The sequence below is a fragment of the Pleuronectes platessa genome, chromosome 22 (genome assembly GCF_947347685.1).
Source record: "Pleuronectes platessa chromosome 22, fPlePla1.1, whole genome shotgun sequence".
In the NCBI taxonomy this organism is placed as follows: domain Eukaryota; kingdom Metazoa; phylum Chordata; class Actinopteri; order Pleuronectiformes; family Pleuronectidae; genus Pleuronectes; species Pleuronectes platessa.
The window spans coordinates 4,439,298-4,464,263 of NC_070647.1; the positions used below are offsets into that span (position 1 = coordinate 4,439,298).

The 24,966-nt window shown below is 45.7% G+C and overlaps 1 protein-coding gene across 2 annotated transcripts in view; it reads left to right on the plus strand.

Moving 5' to 3' along the window:
- Positions 1–4,995: 4,995 nt before the first annotated feature.
- The window catches only part of lmo3 (LIM domain only 3), a 47,278-nt gene continuing 27,307 nt past the window's right edge, over positions 4,996–24,966 (plus strand). Inside the window, exons 1-2 of one of the 2 annotated variants that reach the window (XM_053414936.1) lie at positions 4,996–5,207; positions 11,355–11,568. In XM_053414936.1, the coding sequence (XP_053270911.1) occupies positions 11,363–11,568 (206 nt within the window). In that variant the 5' untranslated portion in view covers positions 4,996–5,207; positions 11,355–11,362. Of the gene's footprint in view, positions 5,208–7,934; positions 7,979–11,354; positions 11,569–24,966 lie in introns of those variants that run through there. The other variant, XM_053414935.1, reaches the window with a different exon arrangement.

Sequence of the window (24,966 nt, forward strand, 5' to 3'; positions counted from 1 at the left end):
ATAGCAAGGGGAGACTTGAATAGTTGACACACCAACCCCTGCATCAGACTAGTGTCTGCTGGCTTCCACCGTTAGTTTTTGCTCTTATTTCTGTTGATGACAGCCTCAATGCCATTGGCAGCCATTGTCAGTGGTGCTGAAAGCTAAATGCTATCTTGCCTTGATTCCCTTCTTTTTTATCTCTGTCCAAACAATCACTTTGTCTGGCAGTGGAATTCTCATCCTACATTCAAGTAGAGGGTGCCAGCTGGCTACTTCATCTTAGCATCAAATATACTCCTGTCTGGAAATAACTGCACCGAAGTTGCACTGCTCTTTAAGTTTATGAACATTGGGACAATGGCGAAACCTTCTTAAATTGACAGAACACATCTTGTGTGGATACATCAACGGCTTTTGGCACAAGAAAAGTAGGTAACAATTGGGGGACAATGTTGCTGTAGTTTGTGATTATGTCAGCCAGCTATAGCAACTGTCTCAGAAATCAGTGGTAGAAATACTTTTGACAGCATAACTTTGTTTCTTGCGTAGATCTTTTCCTGACAGTTTTATGTTGTCTGGTCAGACAGGCCCCTACATCACCATTACAAAACACCCAAAAGAGTTCGTATCAATATGGGTTTCTCTGACAAGCGACAGACGCAGAGAAGCTCTGTGGTCCTGGAGAGGAAATGGCTTCATTAGAAGTTTCAACATGCCCCAACAGGAGGTGAAGCTTGCTGAGCGGTTCACAGAGGCCCATTCAAACATATCTGCTGTCTTCAGTAAGTCGGCATCATTGGGCCTTCACTCTGTGTCTGCACTCTTCAACCTTATGATCATATATTATACAGCAATGACACAATAACGCTTCCAATAATTACCATTCAAATCCCCTCCTGCGGGCAACACACATAATTAATACTTAAATTAGTAAATGTTAGCTTGACCCCGATTTGCATAACATCTGACTTTTAAACAGTCTGCCTAAAAACATTTTCTGTTGTGCACTGATTATACAGATCCAAGAAGAAGAACATAGTCGAGTGCTCCAAACAGTTTTGGCATGTTTAAAAAAACTAAGCTAGAGAATACATGCTTTAAGTGTGTTTATAAAAAGTTATTTTTGAAAATCAGGGGTTGACAGCACCTATATTCTGTATTTCTCATAAGTATTTATCTTTTTCTCATGAAAACGGTCACAAAGGTTTGTTCCCCATCCTTGCAATGGAACAAGTTATGTTATTGATGGCAGAGGGCAAAACACTATGATGACTTTATTTAATGAGTAATGTAATCCTGCACATACTGGGTCAGCTTAGCAGTGTCCACTCCTGCAAGTGAATTGTATTAGAATTTGTGTACATTTTATATGCATTGCCCTAGAGGGGAAATCTGTGGTTTAAACGTACACAAATTATGTCGATTTTAGAGTTCATTATAATAAACTCGGATACAAAGATCATCCCTAGAAGCCTTTCAACATGGAGAAGAACAGAGAAAAGCGGGCGTATAGAGAAAAGGATCCGTGACCAAAGAGGTATTATCTTCCATTTGTTGTAGTGTCACTTTTTAAAGGTTCACTGGGTAAGATTTAGATGAAAGAGATCTATTTGAACACATTTTATATAAATTAATCATAGTGATGTTTTAACTGTGGGTTTCATCTAGATTGTACAAATTGTTGTTATATTTACCCTAGAATGGGCCCTTTGTATTTAATTACTTAATATCAACATCAGGAGTGGGTCCTCTCTACGGAGGCCGCCATGTTTTTTACAGCAGCCCAGACTGGACAAACTAAACACCTTTTGAGTTTTTATGACAACTGAAGGCTACCACGGATTCTCCTTCATATTTGGAAGGGGAGGGTGAGGTGAGCAGTACTCAGCTGCAACATGCAAATTCACCACCAGATGTCACTAAATTCTACACACTGATCCTTTAAGTGATTGTTCTTAGAATACTGTTTGGAAATGAATTATGTCATCTGAGAGTTCCCTCTGTGCTTGTTCATCAACTGCAGAGCTGGGGTCCATCCATAACATTCTGATGTTTGCCAGCAAGCCCTTTGGCCCTCTGGTTAATGAAGCCCAAACCTTATCAGCTTGCATAGAATATAACGTCGATACAGTCCAATCCCTAATCTCAGATCCTTAAACTCAAATGTTGGAAGGGCAATAGTGAGGAAACGGGTGATGTACAACCAGGTCAGATGATGCATGTCAACATTCAGTGCTGTCCAGAATAACAGCTCCCCCCCAGCCACAAGTGTCTACAGAAACAAGATAGCAGTGGACAAGGTATGGCCTTGAAATTGTTATACAGCAACAATTCAAATAATGTGATACTACTTATTTGTATTGATGCATCATTGTTAGCTGTTTATTTTGTAGACTGTAGTAAATTGTGGTCAAACAAACCACAGTTAGGGGCTGCATTCCGGTTTCTGATGTTGGAAAAGGCCCAATGACGTATCTGGAAAAAAGGCTAGACCCCATCTGGCAAGGCCAGCTGCAAATTTTGATGAGGAATATTTCAAAGTTACGATTGTCTTTTATCCCTCAAGATGTAAACATCCATAAAGCAAAGTGTCTGATCACAGATCTAATTCTTTCTTCTCTTTTCACAGGCCAGATGCTGACCCAGAAATAAATGATCAAGGATCAAATCCTCCATATCAATTTAAACATTACATTTTACATATATGATGATATGAAACGCAAGGCGTGTCATGAATTGGCAGCGAATAACAGCGAGGTATGTCTCCTCTCAGACCTGGACCCATAGTCCCACACTGCAATGCAACAAACTGTCTGCATGCTGCCAGGGACAAGACTCACTCCTGCAAAATGTCTGCCAACAGATGTGTGGCAGGGTTGAAATGCAAATCAGCGACTTCTGGTTGCAGCATTTATTCGCTTTTTAAATCATTAATTCTTGGCTCATGTGATTACACCGATGAAAACAACACTATGACTATTATATTCAATGTCTCCTTTAAAACCTCACACAGCGGTCCTTAAAAGGCAGCTGTCAATGGCTTTTATGTGACACCTATATATTGTATTTCCTCCTTATTCTTTATCCCGTCTTCTTGTTTTTAGGTTACCTGAAGGCCACCCTGGGGTTAGGGGAGGGGTATTCAGTTGATTGCAATCTGCAACTTTACCACAAGATGCCACTAAATCCTAAACACTGTTTCTTTTATTATGATACTCTGCTTCCCAACTCTAGACGTTGTTGGGTTCCCACAGTGGAACCCGGGACCTGACAATTTTTCCCCCTTCCTCTTACCTCTTGTGTTCAATGTTTTTTCCCTTTCTTTTGAAAGCTCTGCAGTTTTTGACAATAGTTCCTCAAACCGGAGGAGCCAGTACGTTTGTAATGGGCTATGTTAAGTGGTGGCTTAATCTACATTCAGTGCTTTAGTAACTACTCAAGGATGGTGTGAGTTGTAAAAAAAACAATATGCGTGTGTTGTACTTGTCCACCATATATGAGGGAGAGAGAGAGCTGATATTATTTATAGGCCTATAACTCAAATTATATGGGCCTATAACTTAAACAGTTTTCAAATAGACATCAGTGACAGGACAAAATACCTTGAGCAACAACAGACTAGCTGATATATTAGATATGTGACAGAACATACAGTATATGAGTAATTTCTATGGAATGTACTTGAAGCATACCTATGTTCTGTCAACGTCACATTTTGAAGGTATTTGTCCTTTGGTAAGGGAGATAACGCTGATGTGTACTACTGTAGAAACACACATGCACAGAAAGACACGTTTTAATCTGGGTCATGCATCCAGACGTGCAGAAAAAAAAATGTATGTGCGGTACAAATGTGACAACATATATAGTAAATATGTGTGAATCCACCAGGGCCTGCTCGGAAAATACTTGATGGCACCTCGTCACAAAACAGCTTTTTTTTCAAATAGTTGTCAAGTGCTTTCTGTTTTAGCAGCCTGGCTAATTGGATGGGTGATAGGAGTGGCACTGATTGGCATTATAAAAGCTGCACTATCACTCTTCACCGGTTTCCCAGCAGCCCCCACCCCCACTCACCCCAACCCGCGCAAAGTTGCCATCACAGGAATTATTTAAGATAAAAGACACGACGGGAAATAAAAAGATTTTCCCCTGACAGATATTATCATTACAACCGTTATGGAAAGTGCTAACTTGTTTGTTTTTTTCTTCCTTCCCTTCCTTTTCTCTCTCCCTCTCTTTCTTTCTTTCCCCATCTGTGCCACTCACTCTTGTCTCCCAACGGTTAGAGATAGAGAGAAGAGTGGAGGAGAGAGAGAGAGATGGGGGGGGGGGGAGAGGAGTGAGTGAGCTCTGTCAGTTGGAGTCAGTGCACTGCTAAGTCTGGCTACACTACAAAGGTTAGCAGATCTGACTGTCAATAGTGTCTTATGGGTGGGAGGCGGGGAGGAGGAGGGGAGGGAGGGAGGGAGGGAGGGAGGAGACACGGAGGTGAGGTGGTAGAGGGGGAGGGATGGGGGGGGCGGTCGCTTTGAGAGAAAGATACTTTGATATTTCGGAATGTTAGAAGGGTGAGTGTGGAGAGCTGGAGGTTGGGGATCTAATTACCGGGCCATAATTGGGGGCTGGGGAATAGGTTGCCGTCCTCTCAACTCGCTGCAGATCAATTATGTTAAGAGAACATCTGTAAGTAGAGCTTAATGAGGTCCATTAGAGCAACATGCGCTGCCTTCCCTAACGGTGCTTGTCAGCTTCTTGGATGAGCTGGAGTGTGCTGCTGACTGGGGACCTGGTGGAGGGGCTTAAATAGGAGAGGAGGCACGACTCTCCGCCGCTTTTCCTCCTTGCCAGAGAACCAGAGAGAGGCACGCAACGCACGCACTCGGGCGCGCACACAGTTCAACAAACTGCGGGGAGACAGGCGAAGGTGAGGAAGACGCGAGAGGGGGGTGATAGTACGAGACAAGCGAGGGAGAGATAGACTGAGGCACGGGACGCAGCGCGGAGGGGGATCCGACATCCCAACAACTTGCGCAACTTTTTCTTTTTTTTCCCCCAGAACTCCTTGTCGCCAAGTTTTTTTTCTGCAGACAACCTGGAGTTTGGCAAGCGCTGAGAGAAAGTTGCCCCGTGGCCACTTTTGGTTCAAAGTCGAGAGAAGTCGAGACGACTGCCTCACAAACCTCTGCAGCATTTGTTTCGGGCATCCCTGGCTCTACTTCAAGGTACGTGCGGTCTTCTTTGTATTTGGGGTTGTGACTTTAACGCTTTAAGGCTGCGCGTAAAGCTCCGCGTTTGGCTTCTCGTCCACCATCCCGAGACTCCGGCGGTTAAACGCAGCCGCCGCCAGTGGGGAGGAGCGGGCTTCAGGGGTCCGCGCTGTCATTATATTACCTTATTATATACACAGACGCAGAGGGGGTTCGGGGGGGTCAGGTGCAAACATAACAAGCCTCTCCTCGTTCGCTCACATCTGAGGGCTTATGTGGAGGTGCGTGCTCCCGCTGGGCGAGGAGACTTGATCCGCGCATCCTCCACTTTTCACCGCGCTGCCTCCTGTCAGCATCCCCCCATTCGCACTGAGGATGGATAATACGCGGAACGCAGTGAGTGAAAGGAGAGTGGAAGGGCACCGGGAGAGACGTGGCAGGCTCACGCGCGCACACACACACACACACACACACACATACACACACGCACATACACCCCCCTCTCTCTCTCTCACACACACCGCAGCAAATTGCATGATTACCAAGATAGGCCGCCTTGAAATAATTCAATCCATGACAAAACCTAATTACTGGCAGGTAATACCCTGTCAACTTTAATGCATCTCATCACTCATAATGGCGCGGAGAGCATTTTATGACCCATCTCATTATCGCTGCATTTTAGGCTGGAGCCGCATGCCAACTATTAACTTGTCAGGCTGTGGACTGGAGCACTGTGAGGTGTTCGTGCGCGTGCGCGCGCGCGCGTGTGTGTGTGTGTGTGTGTGTGTGCGTGTGTGTATGTGTGAGCCATAGCAAGCCGCGAGGTGAGGCGGTGAGGGGATCGAAGGTGTTCGGCTAGATGTGATGGGGGGGCCCCCGCGCACTTTATAGGGTCGTGCGCGGGGGCCTCATCCAGTCACAACCGGGCGGCGCACTGGTGCGCACTGGCGCAATAACTGGGCGAAGTATAATTCTGTCCTTTAATTACAGGGATGATTTAAATAAAGAGTGTGCAGAGGAGATAATCAGGCCGGGCAGCCACAGTGGAACCCGGGACTTCACGAGGCGCGTGCGTGTGCGCGCTTGGAGAAATAATGCCATAGTAATAGGAAACAGTGTCCTCAGCAAAAAAAATAAACTTATAGTTGTCCACATTGTATCAACTTCGTGTTTGCACTATTTATATTTCCCCCAAATAGTTAATGAGCCAACATTTGACTGACACAGACAAGTGGCTTTAATGCGCATTACGTGTATTGATAGGTGTGTGTGTGTGTGTGTGTGTGTGTGCGTGTGTGTGTGTGTGTGTGTGTGTGTGTGTGTGTGTGCGTCGCTTATAAATCTGAGCCATTAAAGCGTCCGTCTGGCTGCAGTTTAAACCCACGTCATGATGTGGATCATCGGTCCTCGGGAGTTTTTTTGTCGTTAAACTCCGCCGTCTTGTGTGGATGTCCGTCGGGTGTGATGACTGGAGAGCAGCACCCAGTCCTCCGTCCTCCACCTGATACCTGGACTGTGCCGTGCGCGGAGTCCTGAACACGCGCGCCCCGTGCTTCTCTCTCCGTACCGTGCTAACGAGCGTCGTGCCCCCGCGCGCCCCGAAGATTGAAGGACGTTCGTTTGGCAGAAAAAAGAAAAGTGGGCGTTCCGGGAGCGCGCACGCGATCCATGCTTTCCGTCCTCGCATCAAGTGAATGACCTTATCGTGGGGGTGCGATGTCTCACCGTTGAAGGATTGGATTTTTTTTTTCTCTTCTGGACGTAATAAAGCTCGACTCACTTCCTCCCTCCGCCGCATGAGGACGCCGGCTTGAGCCTCGCAACAAGCTCCCCGGGCGGAAGAACACCTGTAGCTGGGTAGCATCCGGCCAAGTGGTCGCTCTGATCCATGCGGAGCTCCTCGTTGATCCAGCCTGACCGATCGGTGCGCTGCGAAGCGCCATGCCAGTTTGGTAAACTTTCCCGGGAACCCGGAGCTGCTCACCGCGGCTGGAGTTGTGGTTTCTGCGTAACTTGCTGAGAAAGGTGAGCCAGACTGTGGCACTCATGCATCCTGACACAAACCACCCGTAGACAAGTGGGCGAAAAAACGAGGCTAATGGTGATTAGGGATTTGAGTAACGCGAGGCTATGGAAGGTGTAAACATGTGCGAGTGAGAACTTGGAGCGTCGGAGGAGCTGGTCCCTCCTGTGGTGGTGCGCGCGCGGTGACCGGTGGCACGCCAGCGAGGCGCTAATGAGAGAAGCGGCGCGGCGCAGCGGGAGCCTCTGTGATTAATACTGTGGCTGTGCTGCGGGATTAAAGGAGATGGTCGCTACACGCGCCCGATGAGGAGAAGCATCTCCTTTGTCGCCCTGTCATCCGCCGCGTGCGTCTCTGCGCACGAGTGCGCGTAGCTCCGGCCGGTGAGGGACGTTCCCTCAAACGCCGTGTGACGCCCGACGGCGAGGAATCAGCTCTGTAGCTCCCCCCTCCTCCCTCTCTCCCTCACACACACACACACACACATACACACACACAGCCTTGCGTTTTGTTGGCCGGTGCTCCCCCCCCAAACCCCCCCACCACTACCACCACCCACCTCCTCCCCGACTTCTTTTCATTCGCCTCTGGTCGCCGTGCTGGATTGTTCCCCCTCCTCTCCGAACAAAAGCCCGATCGGCCCAGCGTTCCCCTCCCCGGCAGACAGAGCTGCTCTCCGGACCCGGCGGCTTCGGGTTGCATGGTGGTGCTTCGGCTGCTTCAGCGGCTCAACAAATGCAGAAAAGGGAGAAAAGTTTCGGTAAGACGCCTTTTTGCGCTTCGTTCCGTGTGTGCGCGTGTGTTTGTGTGTGTGTGTGACGATGAGCTCTGCGACGACCCAAGTTACAGCATCACCTCTGCTGCCCGACGCGTCCGGATGTGACCCGCCGCCGGATCCATTATCTGTGTCGTCGTCCCCCCTCTGATAACCTTTCATCGGAGCCGTGAGGAGACGGGCTCCGGTGTTGTGTGATCGTGCAGCAGCAGCTGATGATCATGTTCCGGTCTCCTCTCTCTCTCTCTCTCTCTCTCTCTCTCTCTCTCTCTCTCTCTCTCTCTCTCTCTCTGGGCTCGTTGAAAGCATGCACGAGCAAATTGAGTCTCCGCGTTAAATCCGTTACTGGCCTTTCCCCGGCGCCGCGCTGCCATGGCAACGGTAATTAAACTGATAGGGTGAAATGTCAGCATCTCGCTTTCACGCAGAACACGGCGACTGAAATAGCAGGCTCTCCTCTCCATCACCATCATCCCCATCATCATCATCATCACCATCACCCTACTCCTCCTCCATCCGCTCCGGGGCTGCGAGGATGATACATGTGGCCGGGGACGCGCGCGGCGGCGGCAGCCTCGGTGAGAGGGTGGTGAGGAGGGAAGGGAGGGTTCGAGCAAGGAAAACAGAAAGCACCGGGGCTCCGAGCAGCTGTGATTCCCCTTCCTTTATGGGGAAAGGAAGCTTTTGTTCGGGACCCTCCTCCTCCTCCTTCTTGGCAATCGGAAGGGAGAAGCGGCCGAATTCCTGCCATGCTTGTCTCCTTCTCCCCCCCCCGAGTTGATTGCACTGTAAAAAATAAAGAGGGATGAGAGGAGAGGGGTGAGTGGCGGTGCTCGAAACTCTTCCTCCCTCTTGGTTTGGTAATGAGTAGCAGGGACTTTGTGGTGGTAACGAGGCTGCTGGACGGATCAGTGCCGCTGAACAGGCGCGGAGGCGGCGGCGGAGATCAGCCGTGCGCGGCGCGCTCTCCAAATCCAGCCAATTAACAGATCAACAGCCAGGACGCACTGGAACAAATGAGCCGAGCTGCTCGCTGCGCGCTGCAACCTGTTTGATACCGTCTCAGACAACCTTCTCCTACCAGAATCAATACAAGATATCAGCCTTAAAATAATGTGCAGCAGGTGGAAAATCTATTTTCTTGTGTGGTGGTAGATGCTTTCATTTTCTTCGAAGCACAACAACCCTCAGTGGAATACATGTGCTGTAGTTTTTCCTTACTGGGTTAAAACTAAAAGTTTGTCCTTAACTTTTTCAACTTCCAGTTTATTCATTTACAAGAGGGAGTTACAAAGTCTGCTCGAGGTTGATGTTCATTAATGTCCTGTGGTCTGTGCAGACTGTGCACATCAGCCTGATTCATGCACACACTGAATCACTAAAACAACAATATATAACCTGATGGTTGAAGACAGCACACATTTCACTTGAGGCTGTGCGGCTTTCGAGTTCCTCTCAGTTCTCAGTGTTGAAATCATTTAAAGACTGAATTCGAGGAAGAAAGAGTGAACGTCCCAAACAGTGAAGCACCTTTATACAAATGCTGCAGCAGCATTGATCTGATGAGTGGTTTAAACTGTGGTGTTTAAATTCACACTGACAACTATCGCTGAAGGAGTTTTGCCGACATGTCTCAAACTAAAATACGGTTAAATGGAAAGTTTCAGTGTTTCCAAAAGTAGCTAAAGATAAAACCACAACTTCAGATATAGTGTGTGTGTGTCTGTGTGTTTGTGTGGGTGTGTGTGTGTGTGTGTGGTGAAAGGAGGACAAAGGGGAGTGGGGGGTGTGCCTGTCCTCAGGGAATAGTAGGAGAATACTAATTCCAGCCTGGTGCGAAGCCACATTGGGCCACATTGCCCTCCCTCTCCTCCCACCCCACCGGCCTACAAAGGCTCTCCCCAGTCAGCTCAGGCCCGAACAATGCAGGCCGCCGCAAAGCTCCTCGCCTGTAGCCACGCCTCCCCCAAACACAGGGAGGGTCAACATATATCTAAAAAAGGAGAGTGACCAGGAAAAAGGAGTGAAACTGTGGCTTTGTGTCTGTGTGTGTGTGTGTTTGTCCCGTAAACTGTTAAACAGTGCTCCTGTTAGTGTAGCGACCGACAGACAGCCTGCACGCTCTTCTTCTCCTTCTTTGTCAAAACCAGTGACTAGTTCCAGTCATTTACTGGCAGCTCTGGAAACAGACTTTGGTTCAGTTCGGTGTCGTTTAAATGAGACTTCAAAGCACAGGAATTATTGGTGAGTGTTTTCTACAGGTAACAAATTAAACAGCGTCCACAAGTGCCTTCGTTTAACTCTTTCTAAAATGAGTACGATAATATGATATGACAAGTCAGTGCAGGGTCCCTTCAAACTCTGTTCTTCACAAAGTGAGGGTGCAGAGGATGTGTCTCTTTTCATTCACGTCCTCTCTTCTGACCAACCTGCTCATTCCACCTGCTTCAATACCACAGCACGTTATCAGAGGAGACACATCCAAATGTTGGCAGACTCAAATCGGGGCTCACGCCGTTGTGCGTTCTCAAACGTAGAAATCGTTTTTGTGGGGTTTTTTTTCCAGGCCTGATCAAAAATGTTTACACCTTGCTAAATGCGTACCGTAAAACAGGAACTGTAACACACATGTCACACGACATACTCTGCACGCCTTTTCGGAGCTGTCTCTTCCCCATGTGTAATCTTGTTTTGATTGCATTGTGAGAAAATAGGTTTGCTTTAGAAGTGAATTCGAGAAGCCTACGCATGATGATCTCTTTTCTCAATGTACCTAATTTTGCTGTGTGTCAAAAAATAGTGTTTACCTTTTTCAGTGCACTTTTCTTTTTTACATAACAAGCCAATAATGTATAATGTATTTTGTCCAGTGCACAAAGGACTTTTTGATTTTTTACATGATTTTTTTTATGTGTGAACGCGCTCCACGTGTAAAAATCTTCTAAAGATTGTACAGTCACTGTGGGAAAGGTCTCCGCAAACTCCTGGCTCCATTGAGGGCTGCAGTTTATGATTTAATTCTGAGTTTTTTGTTTGATTACATTTAGCTTCACTCTTCACAGTTGTCTGCGTACAGTAAAGTGCTAGACCGTAATTTCAGACACGTTAGAAATGGAACGTTCCAGCCTGTGAATGCTCATTTTCACCTTTATTTCATTTTGTCGTTTAAAATGATAAATGAAGCTGAAGGCAGACAACCTGTATTTTACTCTCTGTGACAAACTGGGGAGTATCTTGCTGTCATTTTATGCTAAATGCTAGAAACTTGATGTGTCTTCATTCATTAAGAAACTTATGTTGCTATGCTGGTACAGGATGACAAGTGTCTAAATCCTCTCTCTTGTCTCCCGGCTTCTCCCAGGTATACAAATGCTCTCCGTCCAGCCGGACACCAAGCCAAAAGGCTGTGCCGGCTGCAACCGGAAGATCAAGGACCGCTACCTGCTGAAGGCCCTCGATAAGTACTGGCACGAGGACTGCCTCAAGTGTGCCTGCTGCGACTGCAGGCTGGGCGAGGTGGGCTCCACGCTCTACACCAAAGCCAACCTCATCCTGTGCCGGAGAGACTACCTACGGTAAGAGAGAGGCAGCTGACATTTCCACTGTGTCCGTGTGACGGTCAACGAGAACACGCACGGTCTCAGTGTGTGTGTGTGTGTGTGTGTGTGTGAGGAGTTAGAGTCACTGAAATCTACCCTGCACACATTTGGAGTTCCAGTCGTGCTCCTCCTTTATTTTGCAGGAAGCGGAACAGACAGATTTTTATTCCCCTCTCCGGTTTCTATCCTGTGACCTTGTTTTAAGGCCTCGGAATTTGCCGTAATCCAGCAATTAGACAGCGGCAAATTTGACATGTTTAATTATCAGATAGAGTTTAATCACTCCACAATTTTAATTAGCTGCATTTGTGTATATTTTGTTGTTATTTCTTTTATTATTTGCACATATCTGCGCAACTCTCTCACAAGTCTCATGTGACCTCATTTCCATAAATAGCATTGGTGAACTCTCTCTATTTGCGTTTCCTCACAAAGTCTCTAATTAGCCTCAGACGTGGCTGCTGTGGCACCTTGTTTTCCAGGATAAACAGTTATTTGAAAATACAGACACATTTGGATTGAGTAGTTGCAATCAATATTTTAACGGGTTATGTACTTGTGGAAAGTATATTTAAAAAAATACACGTTTAAATCATAGATAGTTGGTAACATAAATGTAATCGAGCTGATCGGTGAAATGTGTGGTTTTTAGTGTTGCTGACATCTTAACTGACAGTGTGTGGAACACCAGCGTTTCACTGTGACTCATTCATTTGTTATCTTTTATTTTCCTTTTTTCATTTATTATTTCAGTTCTTCCGTAAAGTGAACACTTGGATTGTTTTACAGAACAGAGTGAAGGAACTCTGCTCTCAGTTGGAACATTTATTTGCATCTTAGCTTTTGCTTTTACAATTTCTCATTGTCATTATCCATTGTCAGACGTTCATCGTTTATTTATTATATCAACTACTATGACTCCTTAAATGATCATTGTTAAACAAACTCTTATTTAGTTTGGTAAACATAAATTACAGTTCTGAGTACTTCTTATCTTTATAAGGTCAAAACGGTCTCATCGGCCCTTTAGAAAACAGCCACTCTTTGTGTTTTATCAGTTTCTACTGACACTTGCTTCTCAGACGTTATCGGGGGAATCATCGCTTCCTGTTGAGAAATGATGTGACCACATTTTTTTTTCTTAACATGACGGGTAAAATGTAGATCCGATTCTGAGAACCTGATCGCCCTCGTCCTCAGAGCCTCTGCTGTTGTGGTGGTTGCATGAGGCCTGCTAAGGGTTGTTGAATGTGGCACATTAAGGCTCTATCGATTTATGAAAGGGAAGATAGTGCAAGATAAAGGTTGTCTTGCTCATTGGATTTCACCGTAGTGTATAAACTGTTTATTGTAGGTATTCATTTTACATTTATAAATAAACCTCTATGGAGGACATTCACTCCCTGGGAATAGAGCTGATCAGAATTATAAATCTATATAGGCTTGTTGGAGTTTTTCTGCAAGGTGACAGGGGGATCTGTGTAAAGATATTGTGAGACATGTTTCCCTTGAGTGAGTTTCCTTCCTTCCCTCTCACTCTGTTTGTGGCTCGCTGCAGCACAGCAGCCCGGGAGCATGTACAGTAGCAGCTAACATGTTCCAGCCTGTGTGTGTGTATGTGTGTGTCCTGTGCACCTAACTGTGCTAACTGTGAAGAAGAGTGTGAATGAGCTGTAAGACACCTTCTCCTCACCTTCTTCTGAAATCTTTCCTGACATGCCGAATCAGAGAATGTGCTAAACGGAGGGAAATACAGTGCTGCATGTTTTTTGGCCTAAAATCTGTAACCGGGGTTTTAATTTGGAACAGTCCCCAAACTCTCTCTATCTTTAATTTTCCTCTATTCTCTCTATTTGAACTTCCTCCCAGAGATAGTGTCAGAGTCTAACTGGAAAGGCACATTGCAACTTGTGACCTGTTCCTTCATTTCCACCACCGAACCCCAATTACAATTGAAAATAGTCCCAAACAAATATCCTCTTTCCTTTTGTTTGAGTCTCTTTGTGAGACTCGTAGACACGTATGACCTTTTTAAAGATGATTAGTAGAAACCAGTGGCACCAGACTTATATTTTATCCGTATGTTTTTTTTCGTACATCCACTGCCCTGGCTAGGATCGTGCTTCAGCGTGTCGATGTGATGTAAATATACCAGCCCCGTCTAAGCATCTGTCCATCCACAGTCCAACACGTCTCAGAGCAGAGCTTCAGAAATGTGAATCCTTTCATCGACAAAGTTCAAGGTGATTGAATTGACTTGACGCTCTCTATCGCGCGCGTGTGGCCCTGCTAGCGAACGCACCCTGACATCCCCTTACTGCTGGCTAATGAATGGCAAGTGTGGAGCAGGCGGCGGCGATCCACATCTGGTCTGCGGAGCAACATAGAGAGCCGGGCTCCATCACTCAGCCAGTCAATTGCTGCAACATCACAATGCGGTTTTATACACACACACACACACACACACACACACTCCCTGACTAAAAAGGCGACCTGGAACATATCATTTCCACTTATGTTTATCTCCGTCTGTCAGCCCAGGTTAGTGACAGGAGCAGGGAAAGAAATGATGACTTCACATTTACTTCTTACCTTCCATTGGCTTAAAAAGGAAATTATTTGGACCTTCATTATCCGTCCCCCACCCTCTCCTCCGAGTCAATCCCACTCTGCTTAGCGGGGGTGGCATGTTATTAGACCTGGCATAATCAGGGGTAACAGAATTCTTCAGGGGTCTACAACCACGAGCGGCGTGATCTGCCAGCAGGGAAATGATAATCCTCGCAAAACGCGGGACAAAAAAGGTGAAGCAAATACAGGGAGAGGAGACTTAAAGCTTCAGCAGCCCCTGTGTGATCAAACACGATGCACAGTGAGTGTGTGTTTGTCTGTGTGTGTGTGTGTGTGTGTGTGTGTATTTAAAAAAAGAAAAACAAGCTGTCCCCTCATAAACCTGCAAACACAAACATAATTACAGGTATAATCTACGAGAGCGTGATTTGTGCTCCGCTCGCTTTTCCGAATATGGGGGAATTCAGCGAGAACATTTAATCAACAAATGATCCCCTTGAAACCAAAAGCCTCCATTGACGACGCCGGTAATGGCCGCGACCGCCGCTGCTTATGCTGATGTGTGATAATGTTTGTAAAAAGCCCAGAGGAGGACGGGGGGAGGGAGAGAGGGAGGGGGGCAGACAGACAGACACATTTAGGTAAAAAAAGGAAAAAGGCAGAGGAAATGAGGACTGCGGTATACAGCGGCCTGCTTGAGTGCCACACACACACACACACACACACACACACACACACACACACACACACACACACGTGCACACACGAGCGTTGGCTCCAAGGCCACGGTTTAAAAAAAAAAAAAAAAGCTGTTGGGCATCAGTTAATGAAAAACTGTAAATTCCAGACATCCATTTTAAAGACAGCACTAGGAGAACACTTATTTATTTATCTATCTATTCATTCATTTTTTTTTTTTTTTTTAATCCAACTTCAATTTTCCTCTACAGTGGTTTTTAGTAAGATTGTAAATGCAAGCAAACTGGCGGGGCTGTCAACACGGCTGGATTTATTAACGGAGAGCTGGTTATCAGCGGGAGATAACCAACATGTAGAGCACGGTTCAGTGTAATAACTTACAGTTCCCTCCTCCTCCGAGGATCAACTTTGTAGTCCACAGCCACCTTGTGTAACCATATGTGTAAATGTAAATGCAAAAAATGTATCTTTTTCCCCCCCGTCGCACATCGGGCTCCTGGAGCATTGTCAGTTTGTGTGTCGGCATCTGACGCGAGTGTGACATCAAGTCAAAGCTTTATCTCCGACGAGCGGCAGGGAGTGAGGAGAACCGGCTCGGGCAGTCTGAGGCTCATCTGTTCTTCCTCTGAAATCTCATTTAGATATATTCTTTCTGACGAAACATGTGTCACACCGTTTTAATAGAAACGACTGTTCGGAATGTGATTACTCTCAAAGGTCTTACAAATATAGTTTCCTGAGCTCAGGCGCGTTCCTATGAAGCGCTGATGGCCTTGATCCAGATTCGGAGGTGTTCGCCTCGTCTACTGATTCAGAGATCAGACCACAGCTTGTTTCCTTTTCCTTCTAGTCTGCCGCAGCTTTTAATTTCCTCAATCAATCGGTTTAATAGATTGTTTTAAAATGTTTCGCTATGTTGGCCCACACAGCTTCACTGTGAGCCTAATGAGCACATTTTCCTTTTACAACATTTAGAATAAAACGGCTAAATGTGCATTCGGGTTGAAGGGGAGGTGGAAATCGTTTCTGTGACTGCTGGACTGTGTTTGAACGTGTAACTACTCAGCCTCTGACACATCCCCCCTTACTCAAGAAGAGTCTATAGCTGCTTTCAAACGTGCACTGTACTCCGGCTAATCTCCTGAAATTATCCAATAGCACGCAAATGTCCGAATAGGTTGCTGCAGCCTGTCTCCTTGCGATTCCCCAGTCAAAACTCTGGATGATGTCCTAATGAGAAAAGAGAATACAAATATCTCGGGATGAAAAAGAGGAGCCATCAAGCTAAGCCAAGCATCCTTTGTGCATTGGCCTAACTGTATATGCTCAATTTAAAAAGTTGTCTCCCTCTCAGTCTGAACACTCCTTCCAAGTGACGCGGCCAAAAGCAGATTTTCCTTTATTTTTTTCACAACAGTCAACTTTGGATGTGGATGTTAGTCTCCACAGCAGAATAACTAAGCGTGTAACTGTCCACCGAAACTTCTCAAACCACTCCGGCAGCAAAACTCCCCACTCTGTCTGTCAGTGTTCTCATTATGCTCCACTACATGGTGAAATACAACCAGCCGTCGGAGCTCCGAGGAGAGAGTGATCGCAGCAGCGTCGTATTTAAACGGTGCTTTGAAACAACAACTGTTTGTTTCAACAAGGGAGGCCAGTGTGAATGTGTCCTTATTAGAGCCAGTTGGGAATGACATGGATTCAATTTGATCACAGCCACTAAGTGCGAACTTTGCGCGGCCTTCCTTTAAGCCGTTATTAATGAGGGTTAGCTATTTTTCGCTAAATCAACACTGACTCCTTCAGCTTCAGGATAATAGGGCCGGGGCATTATGGCCTATAAACAATATGGCGCTTTTTGTTTAGGCTCTATCTAGTTACATGATATTTATTTTGATACTTTGAAAATCTCCTCTTAAGCTTTTTATGAATGTTTGATTTAACTCTAATGGATACGATCACCATTATGACGATTCTATTAGTCACCAATTGACTATGGTGTTTTTAATCCTCAGGGATTTCTGTTGGAACGTTTTTAATAAAATTTTACAAAACACAATTTATTCAAACTTGAGTCTAGCTGCGGTATGAGTTGGCAAATTGTATTGCTTGACCAGCATATTGATGATGGCGTACTTTGTGTCCCATAGCTACTGATATGGAAACTTCGGTTTGTGAAAAACAGAAGCAGACAAAGATGCTCAGAAACGATTCAGAAATGATGAAAATGCACAAATAGATTCATCTCAAACAAAGAGAAAACAATTCGATTCAAGCTTATTTCCATTTGTAGTCTCCTTTAACATCTCCACTACAAATGGAGCAAATGAACTACCACTTCCTCACATAGGCTTTTAATAAATGAAAATGCATAATGAAAAGAAACAGGCCAACGTACTGCGGCCTAGTTCGGTAGAGGTCAAGCTCAACAAAGACCCTTGACAAAGACAACAAGCTCAAGGCAACTAAAAAGGACAATTAGCAAAAACCCCTGAGGAACACCAGTCAAAACAACACAAATTAAAGTGCAATTGTTGTACATGATGTTTGTGACACCAGGTGATTACTCAAACCGCTCGGTAAAAATAGCTTGAACCACAGAGGCGGAGGTCCAGGCCGTCACTGTGACAAACTGTTGTCCCCGAAAAACCGAACTGTAGGTCTTTGTTTGTGTTGTGACATCAAACAGCGAAACAAACCTGTTGTCGTGATACCTTCTGGTTTTGTTTGGTCGCTATGTTCTTTGCGATACACAGTCCACTGGCAGAAAATGGATCCTATGCTGATGTTTTTTTCGGGCTCCATCTGAATTGCCCATTTTCTGCACTTTGTGTGTGCGTCTGTGAGAAACAAAACAAGTCTTGTGCTAGCAGCTAAAAAAATTGTGCGACAACGTTAACTCATTGTTCGCGATAGTTATTTTCTTCATCCCAATACATCGGGTATGTACGAGATATCACACATCCTTAAAATGTAAAGTAAAGTCCCACCTCACAATAGTGACAGAAAATGTCGCAGAAGAGTCGGACTGATTAAGGAAGCGCTAATTCAACGGCCATTCAGAGTGAATGTGAGGCTAAAGATACAGCTTTTACACGCTAATTCCACAGAGCTGCCCGATCTCCCAGTTAGATCGGTCATGACTCGGGCAGTGATGGATGGGGAACAACGCCACGAGATGCTGAACACCAGTGAGTTCTACTGCAAATAAAAACCCTGCTCACATGACGATAGCCGTGCTCCTGGGAGACTCGCGGGAAGCTGGGTGTAGTTTGTCATAGCTCTCTCCTCCCTGATTCTCTGCAGGCTGAGAGATTCAGGGCAGCCTCTCTCCCTCTAATGACTACAGATGTTCGGCTGTTCTCCCGACTCACGGTGAAGGGCACGAGGACGTCGTCAGCCCGGCCTCTGGTCGGTGACACCCGAGCTCACTTCTCTCCAGCTTCTCTACTCAATAGCTGCAGCGAAGGAACTGCTTATGGTAGTAAAACTAGAGTAGTGTTTTTACTTTACTTTTATCTTCGTATTATTGTTGACCCAAACGATGTAGTTGGGCTAATGTTTTTTTATTACCCTTTACTTAAAGCTCGTCTGCTCTCCCGATGATTAATGTTCATGTTAGACCGTTAGCGACAGAGCTAGATGGGAAGTTTATCTCACTTTAATGCAGGAACACGGAATTCACATCCTGTAATCTCTAACCAAGTGTTTTATTGCCTTAAATTAACCACATCTAAAACTATATTGTATTGGCACATGACCAGCATCTTCCGCTGCCCTTTACCACACTATATAATGGTACTGGTTTCTCTTAAACATGGCGTTTGAAAAACCCAGAAGGTCATATAAAACACAACAAACACAATAGTATTTTGAAAGAGACAGGAAGGCCTTTTTTACAACAACCATAACCAGTTAATTATCTTCAAGAAACCAGTTCAGTTCAGTTCCGTCCATAGAGCAAAGTCCAAACCACCACCTTCATACTGTTGTCTACGATGTAACATGTGTGTGGGTAAACATGCAAAACAAGATGACATCCTTTCCCATTGATCGTAGAAGAGGGTGCCTTTCAGTTCCCCCCCCCCCCGTGAGTCATGTTCGACGTCACAAACTGAGAAGCTCTCTCACCTCGCTGTCTCGTCCGTGTTGCATTTTTCACCATGCACAATAACAGGTGAAGTAGTTGCGTAACGTTGTGCAGAAAAGATGCAGTGTCGAAACTGCTCAAACAAAGAAGACGTTAGCATGTTCACTCGTGTAGCATGTTTCCATCATCGCAGATCGGAGCAGTAGTCGATAAAAACACGTGTCTACTGCAGAATCATTTGACCTGGGAGTGGAAGACGATTGTATCCATTCACATTGCAGACAAAAGCGAGATGTTAGTGGGAGTTCATGTTTTTTTTTTTTGACCAGTGGAAAAAGGGCATGAGAGTCAACTTCAATTAATCAGTTCAACAAATCCTCTGCCCTTTAATACCTCATGGAGAGGCGCTGGACTAGTGGCAGAAACTTGGACTATGGGCAGAAAAGGTCTCTGGTTCGTCTCTGGTTCGACTCCATGGAGAAACAACAAAAAGACGAACATGGATTGATCTGTCCTAAAATCCAAGAGGATTCTCCCTACCCTGTCTAGTGCCCCTGAGCAAGGCACCTTACTCCCCCAACATCTGCTCCCCGGGCGCCGTACATGGCTGCTCACTGCTCTGTGTGTCCTGCACCAGATGGGTCAAAAGCAGAGGTTAAATTTCCCTACCTGCATGAGTGTGCCTGTCTGTGCATGTGTTTGGGACAAATAAATGCATCTTAATCTTAATAGGGTTGTTTGTGTAGCATCTGCAGACACCATTGTCATGTCAACAAATAATATGAACCTATAATATCGCCCTTACCTGTAGGAGCATATCAGTAGCAGGCATCGAAGGTAACAACAAGGAATACAGTTAGGGTTGTGGAACAGGTTTAGGGAAAGGTCTTGGATTGGGTTAAAAGAAGTAGAGATTATTATGGTTACAATTATTCACATGGTTAAGGTTGTAAAAGGGTCATGTAACAAACAGTGTGTTATTTAAAGGGACCTTCACCACCTTTTCCTAAAGCGGACTTTCCTCCTTTGTCACTGCCATTATTACTACGGCCTCGAGCGTTAACCACCTCATATCGTCTCCCAACTAAAGATGATTGGTTTAAACCTGGGGGAAAAAAGACACCCTGGAAAATAGGCATCACCCGAGAAAAACTAAGAATGGAACCGCAGCAGCAGAGGTGTCATGAAAGCTGCTCTCCAAATTCAAGGACAACGTTAATTTAGTTGGCGGAGGGACCTGTTTAGCTCCGTGCGTTCTCTTCACCTCCCTGTTTAACGGATGCGAGGTCGAACGCTTCTTTCTCTCTCCGCACCGACTGCACCTGGCTCTAATTGAGTCTCTTCTTTCCTGGAGAAGAGGAGCAGCGGCTTTCTAAAAGGTCACAGTGCCAACTGGGCCACTGAATGCCACCGTCATTACTTACTTTGTCCTTGCGCCGTGCCACATTTTTCGTTCATCCTTTGGCACCGGCCGCAACACAACCGCGCCGCCGCTAATGGCTGCAGTTTTGCGTCTATAAGTCAAGCCGGTCACACGCTGACAGAAAAACAAGGCTCCGGCTCGTCCACTTAGGTGATTCCCCACGAACGCTTTATTAACATCAGCATCATTAATTATGCTACATGACACATGTGTACCCGAAGGTTAAGTTGTGCGGTGTCGAGATGCTATCGTGTCGGGATCGTCCTCTTCAGCTCGAAAGATCCCTCGGAGGACAAAATGTTTTTACAGAGGCCTCGACAAGAAGCGGTCCTTTAATTTATTTGAATCCCTTGAGCACTCGGGGAGGAGGAGGGAGTTGTGGACAGGGGGGCGGGGGGTAGAATTTGCCTGGATTGCGTTAGTTCATTCAGGCGCCAGATTGAATCCTGTCTCCACTGCTTGTTATTACAATGGAGCACTCAGCATGCACAAAGGGCCTCTCCTGCTCCCCGCTTTTAATGGGACCTCTAGGTGGAGAGTGCAGCACTCAGTTTGTCAGCCATGCCACTTTACCTTCTTAGTCCTTCATCTTTTCCAGAGGCACACATACACACACACACTCACACCATACCTCTCCATCTCACTCTTAAGTCTCAGCCCTATTGGCCTTCTTTGATGCCGCTAATCAGACTCTCCATCACTTTGGAGGAGATAGATGATTACCTGATTCTAATTACATGCGGTACATGAGAGGGGGGGGGGGGGGGGGCACTTTGTTTGATGTCTTTTGTGTTTTCAAGCTCTTGCCTTCCTATAGCTTTCACCGTGCCACACACACAGACATCCTTCTATTCTACCCCCCCCCCACCCCCCCGGAGACTCCCCTGCATGAGACTGGATATACAGGTGCACAGAGTGGCGAGGCGGCCTCAGCGCTACAAGGTGAACTATTCCCCGGCACATGTTATTATTAATAACTGCCGGAGAGAGGGGTCACCTAAAGACTACTCCTTGAAAAGAACCCCGGGCGAGGCAAGTAGGCCGCGACAGGGGCTGTGTTGTAAAACAATACCCCCCCCCCCCCTCCTCTTTTCCCCCTTTGAGCAGACATGCTGCTTAAAGCAAGAATAATGCATGTAGAAGAGAGGGGGAGAGCCGCGCAGCCACATTTTGTAGACGTGAAAAATTAAGATGTCACCACCCGGTGCTTTTGAGCGGTACCTTTTAACCGCCGAGCTGACGGTGTTAGAATATGAGCAGGTTGGGGCTATCATTTTCAACACCCTGTCTCTCTCTCTCTCTCTCTCTCTCTCTCTCTCTCTCTCTCTCTCTCTCTCGCTCTTTCTCTCTCTGCACCCCTGCATTGTCGTTAAAATCCTGATGGCGGCATTAAATTCAAATGGCTGGTGAGTCCAGAGCCAGTGGGGGGGGGGGTGGTCTGAGATGGAGAACGGGCGAAATGCTAATCACCAGTCGAATTATGGGACATCTCTATAGTTAGTGGAATTCACGGGGGTTTTATAGTCATTTTAGCAGTGCAGCGGGGCAGTGTAGATAAATGTAGTTGGTGGCATACCTGGCAACCTTCAAAGTGGGACAGCGCCGGAATGCAGTGTATCTGAATCCCACATGCTCCTGAGAGATATTTCTTTTGACAGAAGGAAATTCAGTGCAGGCTGAAGCGTGTGGACAGTTGGACATTTCCCCCCTTTGAACATTTCCCCCCTTCTACTACATTTAAATTGAAATAACATAATGGATTTTGCATTAAAGTGCCAGGTCTTATTTATTTTTCTTTTGAGTTTATTTACATCAATATGGAACTGTGTGCCAGATGTAATCCTTTTGACACATGATAATTCATTTATACATGACGTCGTACCTCCTGGACATTTCTATGTCGTTGTGAATGCGTTTGAGTGGAGAATCTCCTGCTGCATTGTTCATGTGTGAAAGGCAAGCTCTGGAGAAAGTCCTGACCCAATTGTGCACAGTTCTTGTCTGAAAATGGCTTTAGTGTTGACAGCCTAGCCCTAATTCAAAATCAGATTCTCCCCTGCAATTTTGTAGTTAAAATTTGCTAATTTGGCTCAGCCAGATTCAGTTATTTTTCAGACTTTGTCTTGGACCCACGTCTTCCCCGGCGATTCCCTCCCAGCAGCCTCCTCCAGCTCCTCATCTCGCTGTGGGGTCTTCTCTGCCTTTAGTCCGGTCCCCACCAAGTGGAACGCTGCTCAGTCGGACTGAGATCATGTGACCGACTCGGACACTCCCCCCCTCGTGCTGAAAAGCTCTTTGGTCACCTCGGACGAATGTTTGGGCTCATTGTCCCGCTGAATGATGAGATGTGGTCCAACGAGTTCTGATGCATTTGGCTGAACCTGAGCACAGAATGCAGTTGTAAACACGACGTGCTGGCTTTAAGTCACAAGGTATTCCTCTTTTTCATCTCTTCACTTTGCTTTTTCCCTTCTTTTCACAAAGGTTTGATTTTAGTTTTTCGTTGAACCAAACACATACCGGTTTCTTTTTGTGCGTGTGTGCTTTTGTGAACTGCACCCCGACCTTGCTGAGTTTGCATCTTCATCAATCCCCCCGAGTTTCTGGAAGTCTTCTCTCTGTCATTGACAAGGCTGTACAGTCAAAAAGGTGTTTTCTTATATTATCCAGTCGACCTTAAGACTTGTGCTCCTCTCTCTACAAGGTTGTTTGCTATTTTCGACTATTTTCTGTCTGGACCTTCTTATATAGACGTTTCGATGTTCTCTCTGATGGATTTTTGCTTGTTTTCTTCACTCCTCTTATTGACACACAGCTGCACCCCAATCTGAATGTTAACTCTCAATTACCTCCGAGCCACATGTCAGCTCTTTTAGCGCATGCACTTATGTCGAAATCACACTCAGCTGCCCAAGAAACATCCTGTGCTCAAGTGATCTTTTACTACTTTGCGATTTGGGAGCTGAGTTAAAAGCTGTGTCTCACACACAGTTCTTTCAAACTAACATAAAGGTATTGAAGTTAAAGCTGAGATCTGTGGAATTCGTTATTTTGATTTCAAAATAAATGTGCTGCTCAGAGACTGAGAAAAATAACCCAGAATAAAATTGTCCAACTATAAATAGTAACAGTTTTGCTTCATTGTGTTTTAGAAACCTCATCGCTTCCACTGAATCCTCTGGATAATCTGCTGTTGTATTCTGAACATGGGCTCACTCGAACATTATCCAGAGAAACTCCAGCAGCTCACTCTGACATTTGCGTTCTCACCTCCATCCTCCATCCACCAGATGATTTCAGGAGTTTAACAAGTAATGAAGACAGATTTTTCCCTTCAGCCTTTTCGTGAAGTATCTTCTTTAGTTCACATGCATCACAGGTCCAAGCTTTAACCTCCTCCACACTACTATGGTTAAGTCTGTGGTGTGGAGTTAAAACACCTATAGTTTGGTTGTTTTCATGCCTCGATTCAAAGGCCTAAAAATGACTGGTCGACTTTAGGCTGTTTGTTTTTTGGGGATTTGATGTTCTGCTGCATTGATTCCTCCCACACGGTCAGTGAGGAGGGAGAGCGCTGCTCCAGGTTCTCACGTGAGAGGACGATCACAAAGATTGTCTGAGGAGGAAAACACTTTTTGTTCTGTTACTTCCAAGATTCCAGCGTAAGGTAGTTGATCCACTGTAAGACGTGTATTTGGTCTTGATAAAACATGTTGGCATGTACCCAGAGCGGTGCTGTCACCACATACTGCAGGTGATGAATGAACAGGCCTGTGTACAGTGGATCCTTTTTCTTTTTTTTATCCTGCATATGATTTGACTTGAAACTGAAAGTTGAACAACTACAAAGGGATTTTCAGCGAAAATTTTAGTAGACACTAAAACGCAGTGTTTATGAATTGTTGTTTTTAATTATCTTCAAATTTTGATGTATTCAGTTGCCTCCAAGTCAAAGATATTGACAGGCAGTGTTGAGACAACCCCATGTGCAGCGTGTGTGAGGGCAGCTGTAAGCTCTTACAGTTCTCACAGAGAGCAGATTGGAGCGATTAAATCCTGCCTCCAGATCACAGGAGGCTAGCTGTGACCCAGGGAAGGAAGATGAATTTACACAACGATCAATGCACATTTATTGTAATCCATACACGCCATGCCAGTGGAATGCATACAAGCAGTCGGCTATGGGCGAACACCCCTGGAAGAAAGGGAGGAGATATTTGCCTTCCTATCTGCGCAGTGCAGTTTAAAAGCAGCTGAATATCGGCTCAGAAGCACATGTGAGATCATTTTGTGTGACTCACCCACTCACAAATGAAAAAACATGTCGGAGCAGAGTTAACTGTCAGTGTTTGAGGATTTGTGATCATTTTCATTTGAACGGTTCACATGTTTTGTTGCAGAACTGTGAGGCATTTTTATGATAAAGGGCAAATGCGAGCTTCCATAGAGGACGGTGAGCAGGCGACTCTCTCGTATCTGTAAGCATTAGAGAAAGTTAAAGGACCACACGTGTCCACTTCCTCCCACTATCCAGAAATGAAGCCAAATATCGGGGAAGTGTGGTAGCAAATCCCAGCTGTTTCGTCAA